Here is a 13,288-nt window from a genome sequence, read left to right as displayed (position 1 = left end):
CTTTAATTCCTCTTCATTTTTCATTTATTTGAGAAGCATTCCTGTTTTCTATCTCTTGAGATTATGTATCTTGTAATATAGTCATTATTTTCAAGATGATTTTGTGGGTCTTTTTCGGTTTGTTTCTTAAGTTCAGTCTGTTCCTGTTTTACATCTTCCAATTGTCCACTCTTGTAAATTTTGAAATTTGGATTATCACTAGGATTTATGGTGTGTTTATAATCTGCCATTTTTTTTTCTCTTTTTAAATTCCATATGAGTAACTTAATATGGATTATGGGTTCGTTCTTTTTTCTGTTCAGGTTACTTGTGATGGATTTTACTGGACCAACAATGTAGATAATTCAATTTTTGGAGTGAGGTTTGGATGGTTTCTTTAATCTCTTGGTTCAAGAGCACCCTCTTTTTTTGCCACTACAAAATGCAGTTTTTTAAATAAATATGAGCACCCCCTGCCCCTTTCCTCGGGTCTCTCTTATTTTAGTAGGGTCTTTATCTTTATTGGCCTCCTTCTCCACAAGCCTTCCAGTGACACTTCTTCCTCCTAAGGTACCTCTTCCTTCAAAGCTGCGCCTTGCTAACACAGTCACTTTTGGTCTTACAGAGTTTCTAAGCCTCCCCTTTTTGACTCCCTTAGTAGCCATTGAGCTTGTCCTTCATGTCTCTCAGTACTTGCTCTTGACTAGTGGCCCTCTCCTTGTGAGGCTGAGCCCTAGTTAATATTACATGTATTGAGTCACCACTGGGACCCTGCTGTGCTGTTCTTTTGGACAGGTCCTTTGGAGCTTCTGGTCTTGGATGCTTGTGCACCACATGTAAATTAGAGTTCTTAGTTGTCTCACCTGCTTGTAATCCTTGTCCTCATCTCCTTATGGGTGATTTTATTTGTTGTATTTCCTGGCCTGCATGGTTTTTATGAGGGTTTGTGGAGTGTTTGGAAATCAGGAGCAGCCATTATCCTGAAAGGAATTCATTTTTGTTTTTATGTGTTGTGCTTGAAAGATTACAGTTTGCTTTAAAGTAATTTGCATTTGAGGTTTTATATAATTGAATATTTGGTTATACATCTGTTTTTGTGTCTCCATAGCCACTTTATTGTACTCTTCAAAGTCTTCTGTGAGCATATATTGTTGAAATATTGATGAGGTTCTATTATATAGCTGCCTCTCGCTTACAAGGGTCCAGCAGAAGCCTGCTTGAGTGTGGTTGGTAGGGTAATAATATGGGTATAATAATTTATAGTCTTAATTTGAACATTTCACCTAAAATGTTATATGGTGTGCTTAAGTGTGATATTGTTATGTTACAGAATTATATGCTTATGAGTTTGTAATGAAAGATTTTGCGATAAAAAAGGGTGTTATTTGTGCTGGACCCAGCACGTTTATACCTTGAGTTTCATTGAGTTTCGTTCCATCCCTAGCATCAGAGTTCGTACCTTATAGCATTCCTTCAGCAGAATTCCACTCGTTAAACAGGTAACCTAAGTTTTCCTTCAGCTTCTCGTAAGTCACATAGTTTAATGCTGAAGAAAGAAAAAATTTGATGGTGTATTTCAATTCAGTTTCTGATTTCTCTATAATCAGTCAGTCTGGGCTGGGTGGCCATGACTGACTTTTAAAGCCAAATTTGGCTTTTATCATTTACCTTGATTTGAGGTTGCATTCCTTTAATCAGTTTCAAAGAGTGAAATTATTTTTGCATTAGCTGAAGGGAGATGAAGGAAAGGTATGTTTAATACTGATGAAAACCTGTAATCTTAATGCCAAATCTAAACTATGTATTTTATTTAAATTTTTGGTGTCACTATATAATACCAATGTAAATAGCCTAGTTTGCCATGTCACAGTTCTACTTCTAGGAAACTGTATTTTTTAGTATTTTGGGGTTTTTGTTGTTGTTTTCTTGTAATAAGGATTTGAACAAAGATAATGAATTTCCTTTCTTCTGTAGATCAGCTTAGGCTTTTTTTTTTTTTTTTTACTTTTCACAACTTGTTCAACTGTTCTATAAATATAAGCAGCCAATTGTTTTTATGACAAAAGTTCTGTTTCTTAACTCTGCACAGGTGCTTAAGGCTGTTCATTTTCTAAAAAAATCTTTTCTCTCTCTGTTCTTTAGAGTGGATTAATTTTGTTGATCCATTTTTTTAGTACACTGGTTCCTGTTAACCTCCATCCTGGTATTGAGCTCATATAATGAGGCTCCTTCCCCCCTCAAAAAGAAAAGTGTTTCAAAGTGTTCATTGCTTCTTCCAGCATTTTTGTAATAGCTCAATATCTCTCATCTCTATGTTGATGGCTGTTGATTGTCTTTTCCCATGCAAGCTGAGATTTTCCTGTTTCTTTACATGCCATATAATTTTGGATTTCATCCTGGACATTTTTAATGTTAGTTTATCAGACTCTGGGGGCTTGTGTAAGTCCTGTACAGGAAGAATGTTCATTTTGTTTTAGCAAATCTGTTTAGGTTCAAGCTACAACCTCCACCTCTGGGGACTGTGGTACTGGTATCATTTCAGTTTTCCTAGTCTTTGCAGCCCCTATTTGGATCTGTCCTGCTTATGTGCCACCCAGTAAGTAAGTAAGTAGCTGGTCTGGGGCCCTGACAATGTATCTGTTCAGTTCTCAGAGTCTTTGCAATTGTGAATGGGATTGGATCCATGAATATTCAGTTTAGGGGTTGGAGCTCATCAACAACTTTGTGGGGTTGCTTTCCGCAGCTCCTCCTCCTCTGTGATCTTCTGATCACTTCTGTTTTCCTGGGTCTCCTCTTTTCATCCTTTGCCTAGAAAGCTGGGGCTTTCTATTTTTTTCATTGTTCTGTGCACTTTTGTGATTATGCCCAGGTCTGGCTAGAGGTTTATCAATTTTATTGACCTCAAAGAGCCAGCTTTTAGTTCCACTGATTTCTGTTTTTCTATTTAATTGATTCTGCTTTTACCTTTTTCATTTTCTTTTACTTGCTTTAATTTGCTCTTTTCTAATTTCTTTTTTAAAAATTTTATTTATTGATTTTAGAGAGGGGGTGGTGGGAGAGAGAGAGAGAGATAGATTTGTTCCATGCGTTTATATGTTCATTGATTAATTCTTGTATGTGCTGTGACTGGGATCGAACCTGAAACTTCAGCATATTGTGATGATGCTCTTAACCAACAAGCTACCCGGCCAGGGCTCTTAACTTCTTAAGGTGGAAACTGAGATTATAATTGTCTGTTGCGTGGTCCCAAGTGGGGACCTGGCCTGCGACCCAGGCATGTGCCCTGAACCAGGGACCTTTTGGTTCTCAGGCTGGCACTCAGTTCACTGAGCCACACCAACCAGGGCAGAGACCTTTTTATAATGGATGATTTTTTGGACTACTTTTCCAGTTTTCTCTTTTGCTATTACTTTCCAGCCATCTTTTCTCTCTCTGTTCTAGTTTATTCTACTGGGGTTTGTTGAGATTCTTGGATCTGTGGGTTTAGAGTTTTCATCACATTTTCAATTTTTATATTTTTCCCACTTTGGTCTTTCCATCCCCTCCTGATACCGTTATTCCACTTGATATTGTTCCACAGCTCATTTAATTTCTGTGTCTCTTCTCTCTCTCCATATATATGTCATTTTATTCTTTCACCTTCTGTTCCGGATTATTTCTATTTTATATTTTCAAGTTCACTACAGCTACATTAAGTTCTCTGCAGTGGTTTTATTTTCACTGCCCTGACTTCAAATTCACTGTAGTGCCTAATATTTTAAGTGTCTAATATGTTTAACTTTTCATATTGGTGTTATATTTTTCCTTTTTTAGATTTTATTTATTTTATTTTTAGAGACAGGGGAAGGGAGGGAGAAAGAGAGGGAGAGAAACATCAGTGTGTGGCTGCCTCTCATGCTCTCCCCTACTGGAGACCTGGCCCTCCACCCAGGCATGTGCCCTGACAGGGAATCAAACCAGCAACCCTTTGGTTTGCAGGCTGGTGCTCAATCCACTGAGCCACACCAACCAGGGCTGGTATTATATTTTTCTATTTACAATTTTCATTTTTAGGAGTTTTTATTTCTTTATTGAGATTTCCTGTTCTTTTGTGTCCTTGCTTTCCTTTCATTCCTTTAATATTACATAATATTTTTAAGTCTTTGCTGCTAACATAATTATTTCTGAGTCTGTTTCTGTTTATATATATATTTTTTTGGGGGGGTATAGGTCATGAGTCAAAATTTTGGTTCTCCCCATGTTTAGTTGCTTTTCCATAATATTGGATATTGTAGTATGTCTGGCTCCTGTTGTCTGATAAGAGTTTTTGTTTTGGCAGTTAATTTGCTTGTGTATCAGCTTGTTCTTTTCAGAACAAGTAGGTCCATATGAGCCTTATTCCTAAGGTACGGCATTTGTGGTCTCTGCTGAATCCAGGAGCATTTAATGAAGTTCCTGAATGTTAGGAACTCAGCTGTCTCCCAGCCAAGTGTGAGCTCCAATAGTTGCTCAGTTCATTCTATTGGGTAGTTGATCTTTGCCCACCTTCAGTAGAATCTTGAAGTGTACCTGCTCAGCTTAATGTTTTACCAAAGATTCCTGTGCAGATTTCTGAAGCTTCATCTGTATGTAGTTCTCTGGTACCTGCCCCATGAATTCCAGCTGTTGGAGTAGTTTCCTACTCAGATCCCTGCTTAGATCAGCGAGACTGCCATGTCTATATGGGTTCTCCCTCCCCATTCTGCAGCCTGGAAAATGCCTCCAGAATTTTCTTGGGATTTACCTTGTTTCCCTTCTGAGATTGCAGTCTGTGTTGGCTCTCACCCAACAGTTGAAAATGCATATTTTATACTTACTAGTCTCATGCTCGGCAGAAGCATGCTTTCATGTCAGTTGTTCCTGTAGATTTGGATGTAGGAATCTCAGAGTGTATGGTGCCAGTATTTAGCATGTGGGTTTTTAAAAAAAATCTCTTAAAACAGTTTATTCTGTTTTAATTATACCCTGTTTTACTTTACTGTTCCTATAGCACAGTGTGAAAATTTAATCGCTAGTAAAAGATAATAGTCTACTGTGTTCTAGTATTTTTTATGTTTAATCTGGAGTTAACATATGCCCATGGTACAGGCAAGGGGACAAATAGAGTACTATGGCATTCTTTCTATACCAAGGGAAATCCTTGTTCACAATTCTGAAATGTTGAGAACTTCTCCCAGTACAGGTTTAAGAGATGAGATTGTAGAATTATATTTTTATTTAATTGGATGATTCTACTGTGGAGAAATTGTTTGTTCACCATGTGCTTTATAAAACCTGTTTGAAATGAATTGAATATGGAACATTTGCCCAAATTCTACTGTGTGTCGTATTTTGCATCTCTCTCTCCATAAATAAAAGTTAGTGACCTAAAAACTTACTTTAACTCTCCCTGGCTGGAGTAGCTCAGTGGATTGAGCTCGGGCTGCAAACCAAAGCATCGCAGGTTCGATTCCCAGTCAGGGCACATGTCTGGGTTGCAGGCCACGGCCCCCAGCAACCGCACATTGGTGTTTCTCTCTCTGTCTCTCTTTCTCCCTCCCCTCTCTAAAAATAAATAAATAAATAAAATCTTAAAAAAGAACTTACTTTAAGTCAGTATGTTTGGCTTAAGAATTAAGAATCTTGTCATGACACCCTTCTTCCTCTATAGTTCTATAGAATGAGCTTAGTGATAGTGGTTATACAGGGTTTTTTTAAAAAGCAAATAAACCTATTTTTAAATTTTGTACACCTACATGTTTTGAATGGTTCATAAAAGAACTCCTTATGGTTATATCTGTCATAATTTAAGACTGCTTTCGGCCCAGGCAAGGTATGCCAAGAGTGCAGGTTCAGCCTCTGGTCAGGGCACACATAAAGAAGAAACCATTGAATGCATAAATAGTGGAACAGTAAACCAGTGTCCCGCGCCGCCCCCCCACCTGTCTCTGTCTTTCTCAAATCAGTACCTTTTTTAAGAACATTGCTTTTATAAGATTCCATTTTATTTAGACAAAAACCTGTATTAAAGTCAAATTATACATAGATCTAGTTGTGCAAAGGTTTTTTTTTTGTTTGTTTTATGTAGCTTCAGTTGCTTATTTTTTATTACCTTTGCCCAAGGAGACATGTCCAAAAAAAATATTACTGAAACTGCTGTCAAAGAGTTCACTCCTAGGAGTTTTCTTCTAGGAGTTTTAGAGTTCTGGTCTTACATTTAAGTCTTTTCTTAATGAGGAAGTTGAATGTGTTCCTACTGAACTTTATTGTTTTTCTGCAGAAAATTAAAAAAAAACCTGTTTTAGAGCTGAATTATACATATATCTGGTAGATCTGGCCCTGCGCGTTTGGGGGAAAATTGCTGAGTGAAATGGGGTGCTCTTAGGTGCTCTTACTTCCTGTTTGTCTTGTTAACAACCCTGTTTGCTAGGAGGGTTTATCCTTGGGCTAGAGCAGAAGTTTTGAGGAAATTTTATAGGATAAACTAAGTTGCATATTTGTTGTTACTTTTTCCACTAAATTGGGAGACTACTATGATTCGTAATGAGTAACCTATTGTAGTAGTGCTTTTAGAACAAAAAGAAATTGAGACACTTATTTACTTAAACACACACTTAATTCTTGATGGGGGAGAATGAATTCTTAGCCGTTGTTTGGAGAGGTATGCTGTTCTGAATTATTTTTATAGGTTACAGTCAAAAGAGATAATTGGGTTAATGGCATTGAGTATAACTTCAACATGGAAGACTGCCAAATTTCATTAATTGGGAACATAATCATTAGGAACTGAAGCTTAATTACTGTTGTGAACTGTGATGAAATAAAAAGCTAAGTGCTATAGTATTATCATCTCATTCCAAGATAGTGAAATTTTGTTCTTTGATTTTTAAAAAGATTTTATTATTTTTAGAGAGGGGGAAGGGAGGGAGAAAGAGGAAGAGAAACATAGATGTGTGAGAGATACATCAGTGGGTTGCCTCACACATAACCCCCGAGGACCTCGCCCATGACCCAGACGTGTGCCCGGCTGGGAATTGAACCAGCAGTCTTTCGGTGCACAGGCTGGCGCTCAATCCCCTGGGCCACACCAGCCAGGGCAGGGGTTTTTTTAAACTTGGATTATTGAGCTATCGTTTTTATAGCATAAAATTCCTTCTGCCAAACAGCTGAACCAATTGGTTAATCAATTTTCTCTTCTACTAGCAATAAGAAAGTTCCAGTTGCTTCAGAACTTGATTAAGGTATTGCCTAATCTATTTTATTAAAGTTAACCTAGTGGAATGGCATTGTGATTTTGAGGTATAGAAGTCAATTGCCCTTTATGTGTTTATCAGCCTTTAGGATAATCTCTTTTGGGTGTGTTTTAACTGTCTTATTGTTGCTGACTTTCACGAGTTCTTTATATATTCTGGATATAAGATAATCTGTCAGACATACTTATTGCATGTGTCTTTGACTTGCCTTTTTAAAAACACTCTTGAATTTTAAATTTTCAGAAAGTTAATTGAAGGTTTTAAGTATAGCACACTTAAACTGTTCTTTGTATGTATGTAGTTCCTGAAAAACAGTGACAAATTGAGTGTCTTTTTTAACTAGCCTAGTCTTTATGTCCTAGCTTCCTTTAATGCCTTATACTGTTGTTGTTATAATCATATAAGAAAAAAACATTATATTTTAGGGTTTCTGCTAAGTTTAGTTGCTAGGCTTCTATTTGGTTATATTTGGTTAATGATAGATCCCAAGTTACTCCTTCTGATGTCCCCTCCCTCTTACACTGCAGGTCATTTGGCCTGCTGAGTGCTTAGCTGACTGCTGGAGGGGCAATTGCAGAGAAACTGGGACAGGTGGGATGGGATGGAAGGATAAGGCATAGAAAACACCAAGGATAATTAGGTTCTTTTCATCATCATTTGGTTGGATGAGTTGAGGGGAGGGTATCTACTAAGATGGTAAAGACTTGGTGAAGACTAGATTCTGGGAGAAAATCAGTTGTGTTTTGGATCTATTGGGTTTGAGATATGAAACAAAAAAAGTTGGCGAGTACGTCATTGGTATAGAACAACTCTATAGTGGTCTGTAGCATTGAGATTTAAGCAATTGATTTCTTGATATTAAATGTAAAAAGTTACATTTTTACTATTTTGTTTAGTGCATTTTTCAGATTTTGAATATATTTCAAAAGTCGTGAGTAAATTTGTTTAAATTTATGTCAGTGAATTCTGGCATAAATTACCAATTTTCTTTTATCTTTTAGTTACAGGTTTTTTTCCCATAACAAGTAAAACAATTTAAAGAAAAATTATGTGATACCTAAAAGTCAAACAGCACTAACAGGTTTATTATGAAAATAAAAGTCATTCCCCCTCTGCCACCCATGCCTTTCCACCACAGAGTCAAGTGCCCTCAGTCCTCCTAGCCATTTTTTCTGGTATTTGCTTTCTTCTTGTTTAAAAACATACCACTGTTTCTTGGAACAAATGTTGACTTCTGGTTATGGAAAAAGAGGACTTAGAACTTTATCATTTCCACGTTTGCCCACCTTTCCTTTTCTCCATTATCCCATTATAGTTATAGTACAGTATTTTGGTAAATTAGTGCTTAATATTTACACTTTAAAAATTGTGTATGTATTGTTTACTGTTAAGCCAGATATTACACTAAGACCTTGCTTTTCTGTGTTATACAAGCCTTTATTTTTCCTGAAGTCGGTACTCTCTCATTTATGCAGTTGCCTGGTTTTCTGTAGACCTGTTGCTTTTCCCCCAGATGTGCCTCTATTTCTGTCATGTGCTTATAAATAATATTTTTCATATTATGAAGTATGTCAGTTCCATTTTTGCTTTGGCTGCAAACTTATTTCATGGTGGCCTACAGATTCCCCTTTCATTTTTGAGTACTTGTTTTCTAGTTCTTTTTTTCTGAGTTAGATTCCTTATTAAGTTTCATGTTGTCTTGTTAAATTTGTTTTGATTATTTTTAATAACTTCCTAAGGGAGAGTGCATAGGAATAAAATGTTAGCTTTCTAGGAAGCCTTAAAATGTCACTTTACTTATATGCTTGATAATTTGGCTGAGTATGGAATTCTAGGTTGAAACTTAAGTTCACACTGAATTTTAAAGGTTGTACATAGTTGTTTTCTGACTTTTAGCAATATGCTATTATTATTCTGGAATAAAAGTTCAATGCCATTATGATTACAGATCCTTCATAGGATTTTTTCCCCCTTTGGACCTTTTTAAGAAAACTTTTTGGGCTTTGAAATTTCAGCAGGATGGCATCTGGTGTGGGTCTTTTTTTTTTTCTCCTTTTTTCCCCCCATTATTTTGAATACACTTGTTTGTTCTTTTATAGCTTGAGAGATTTCTTTCCTTCAGTTAACAAGAAAATGTTATTTGAAATATAATACGCTTTCCCTTTTTTCAGTTTTCACTTATGTAACTTGTACCTTTTGGAGTTAATGATTTTCTAATCTATACTCTGTCCCTTTGTTTTGCTTTTACTTTTTAAATTTTTTTTACTTGCATTTTATTGGGATTTAGGAGAATATGGAAATAACATTCGATCATTCTGTTGTATTAAATAATAAAAAATTTAGCATTTAATTTAAACTTTTTGCAATTCTTGCTAAACTCATTTTTTTCTCTTTGGCAGAGATGTTATGAACATAAACAATATAGAAATGGATTGAAATTCTGTAAACAAATACTCTCTAATCCCAAGTTTGCAGAGCATGGAGGTAAGTGTAAATACCATATACTTACTTATAAGTGTAAGTAGATAAGGCTTTCTTACTTGTTTGGCTTTACTTCTTGGCTTTTATCACTCCCAGCTGCCTTATGTATTTTCCAGAGAAAATGGACCTTGTCTTTGACTCCTGTATTTTGAATTTAGTGTCAAGAAAATGATAGCACATCCTACTTGAGTTTGAAAATAAACATGGTAGGAAAGGCAGAAGAATCTAGAAGGACAAATATGCTTATTTAAATTTAATAAGTACATATATTTAAGATATTTATTGTAAGACAAATTTGCTTTAGAATTTTGGTTGAGCTGTAGACTTTTATTCCTTATAATAACATATTCAGAAGGTGTCCAATTGGTTCTTTGCTGATGAACCAGCATCTTTTTATTTAACATTGTATCTTAGTTTTTCAAGATAGTCATATTTAATGCATGATTTGTATATTGTAAAGTTCTGAAATATTTTTTACCTTTTAGCTTTTGCCTATGCAAGGGTAGAAGATTGGACAGTGAGATGTTTATAGAATAAGGGAAGATTATTTAGCTAAACTTGTGATGAGACAGAGGGAAAAAATAAGCTTTCACAGGTCTGATTTGTATATTAGGAAACATGACTCTTTGGTAATTGATTTGATGATGTTCTCTTAGCATCCCCCAAAATCAATCAATCAATCAATTAATTTTTAGAGAGAGGGGAAAAAGGGAGAGAAACATCAATGTGTGGTTGCCTCTCATGCACCCCCTACTGGGGACTCGGCCTGCAACCCAGGCATGTGCCCTGAGTGGGAATCAAACCTGCAAACCCTTTGGTTTGCAGGCTGGCACTCAGTCCACTGAGCTATACCAACCAGGACTCTTAGTATTTTTTTAAAATTCTTTTTAGAGAGAGAAGGGAGGGAGAGAAACATCACATCAATCAATTGTGTCTTGCCCACCTCCAACTGGGGACCTGGCCCGCAACTGAGGCATGTACCCCAACCAGAAATCGGACTGGCCACCTTTTAGTTTGCATTACGACACCCAACTCACTGAGCCACACCAACCAGGGCTCTTCTCTTAGTGTTGAAGAGGGAGTGAGTAACAGCTCTCTGTTAGCTTTCTTTACTCTTAGTATACATGCACTAAAATAATAAAACTTTTTTAACATTAAAAATATTTTTGCTGGCCCGCTGTATATTAGGTTTTATATTTATATCTAAAGTATGCACACTGGTCATGTAACTTTGACAGAGTTTCACTACAGCAGAGTACTAAATATCATTGTTCTAAAATGCAGTTTCTCCTCACATTTTAACATGTCTGAAATGAGGCTGCATATGAAGTATCATAATTTAATTGAAAATGTATTCTTTAAGATTTTATATATTTTTAGAGAGATGGGAAGGGAAGGTGAAAGAGGGAGAACATTGATATGAGAGACAAACTTCTGTAGGTTGCCTCCTCTCGCATGTCCCTGGCCCCCAGCTGGGGACCTGGCCCAAACCCCAGGTATGTGCCTGACCTGGAATCGAACTGGTGACTTTTGGTTTGTAGGACGATGCCCAACCAACTGAGCCACACCAGTCTGGGCTAAAATCTTGTTTGTTAAAGATTTTTATTTATTTTTAGAAAGGGAGAGAAACACCACAATGTGTGCTTGCCTCTCTACCTGGCCCACAACCGAGGCATGTGCCCTGACTGGGAGTAGAACTGGTGACCCTTCGGTTTGCAGGCTGGAGCTCAATCCACTGAGCTGCACCAGCCAGGGCTGAAAACATTTTTTAACAGTACATAAAATGATAGTTTGTCTTAAACTTAATGGCAACCCCTTTGTGCCATTAATTAAGGAACTTAAAGATGTTGGGTTTAACTTGTAGGAGTAGATTTTACTTGTTTGACAACAAAGGGTTACTTTCTGCAGTACCTTGCTAATTTGGCTATTTGCCAAATATATTCATTTGGTTTTAATTTTTATATGTGATTTATAACAATTTGTACATGATTTCTCCTCTTTTTTGCCTCCATTTCTTTATCTGTATTTTCCTATAAATGTTGATTCTTCAGTATAATACCTTTATTCCTTTTCTTTTATTCCAAAGTAATTTTTCTATAAATTTTAAATTTTAGTCCTAAAGGTTAGGCAAATCAATTATAGTGAATATTATTTCTTGTACTTCATAATATATATATTATAAAATTAGAAATCTTTTTTTCTTTTCTGAAAACTTAATATTGCCCTCAACTCAGTCTCTCTGTCTCTCTTTTTAATCCTCACCTGAGGATATGTTTATTGATTTTAGAGAGGGAGAGGAAGGGGGTGAGGGGAGAGAAAGACATCGATGTAAGAGAGAAACTTCAATTGGTTGTCTCCATTATGCCCCTGACCGCGGATTGAACCTGCAGCATTTTGGTGTATGGGCTAACGCTCCAACTAACTGAGCCACCTGGCCAGGGCCTCAACTTTCTGTTTTAATGTGAGTGACGGGAATCTGATGTCTTCTTTTACTTGTATATTTAATAGCATCCTAAATAATCATTGTAAAATAATGAAATTTATGCAAATCAGAAATATATATGTGTATAATTTGTGTATGTTTAAATCATTGAATGGTGATCTTTATGTAATTTGGGATCAAGGAAGTAAAGTCTGTTTCACGATGAAGTTTTCATACTGTAAAGGAGTAGTCATAGCCCTGGCTGGTGTGGCTCAGTGGGTTAACTGCCGGCCTAGGAATCAAAGGGCCTTTGGTTGGATTCCCAGTGAAGGTACATTATCCAAGTTGCAGACCAGGTCCCTGGTTGATGAGGCAACCCATAGATGTATCTCTCACACATTGATGTTTTTCTCCTTCTCTTCCTCCCTCCCTTTCCCTCTCTCTAAAAATAAATAAATAAAATGTGTTTTTTAAAAAAGAGTAATATATATAGGGTCATTTAATGGAATTTCCCTCAAAGAACAGTAATAGGGCCAGTATATCTTGTTTAGATATGAATGACCAGATATTAGTGCATTTTCGTACCATTATCTAAAAATAAATCTAGGGAGGCCTAGAGTAGAGAAGTGTGGTTTAACTTGGTTTGTTAATTTTTTAAATATTTTAATTGTTCAAACCTAGACATTTTCCCAATAATTGTCAGTTCTTAGAGTAATATAACATTTGTTTTTGAGATGATGGTTACCTTTTTTGTTTATTGTATTTAATGTTTAATTCTGCTTCCCCCCTACCTTTTCTTGTGTGTTTTTGTTTTTTGTTTGTTTGTTTTAATAGAAACCCTGGCTATGAAAGGATTAACATTGAACTGCTTGGGTAAAAAGGAAGAAGCTTATGAATTGGTTCGGAGAGGTTTGAGGAATGACTTGAAGAGTCATGTGTGTATCCTTTTCAAGATATATGTCCAAATTGAATGGGGGTGTCTTGACCTAAGTTGGTAGTTTGGGAGTCAGAAGTTTAATATTCCTCTTTACCATGTAACTCCAGAGGAGATGATTTTTTTAAAAATTTATTTTAATTGTTCAAGAGATGATTCTTTCTTAAATAATAACTGCCGTCATTCAGGTTACACTTTTTATACCTATACATGTTCCAACAT

General features: G+C 36.2%; 1 protein-coding gene across 2 annotated transcripts in view; it reads left to right on the top strand.

Annotated features, from left to right (window-relative positions):
* Positions 1–13,288, top strand: part of NAA15 (N-alpha-acetyltransferase 15, NatA auxiliary subunit) — a 63,393-nt gene that overhangs the window by 12,594 nt on the left and 37,511 nt on the right. For both annotated transcript variants that reach the window (XM_045831031.1, XM_045831030.1), the window contains exons 2-3: positions 9,629–9,713; positions 12,967–13,071. In XM_045831031.1, the coding sequence (XP_045686987.1) occupies positions 9,629–9,713; positions 12,967–13,071 (190 nt within the window). The remainder of the gene's footprint in view (positions 1–9,628; positions 9,714–12,966; positions 13,072–13,288) is intronic.

The sequence above is a fragment of the Phyllostomus hastatus genome, unplaced genomic scaffold (genome assembly GCF_019186645.2).
Source record: "Phyllostomus hastatus isolate PE091 unplaced genomic scaffold, TTU_PhHast_1.1 phas_contig_159, whole genome shotgun sequence".
NCBI lineage: Eukaryota > Metazoa > Chordata > Mammalia > Chiroptera > Phyllostomidae > Phyllostomus > Phyllostomus hastatus.
The sequence above is the reverse complement of the archived record's forward strand: the minus strand, read 5'-3'. Positions and strand labels throughout refer to the sequence as shown.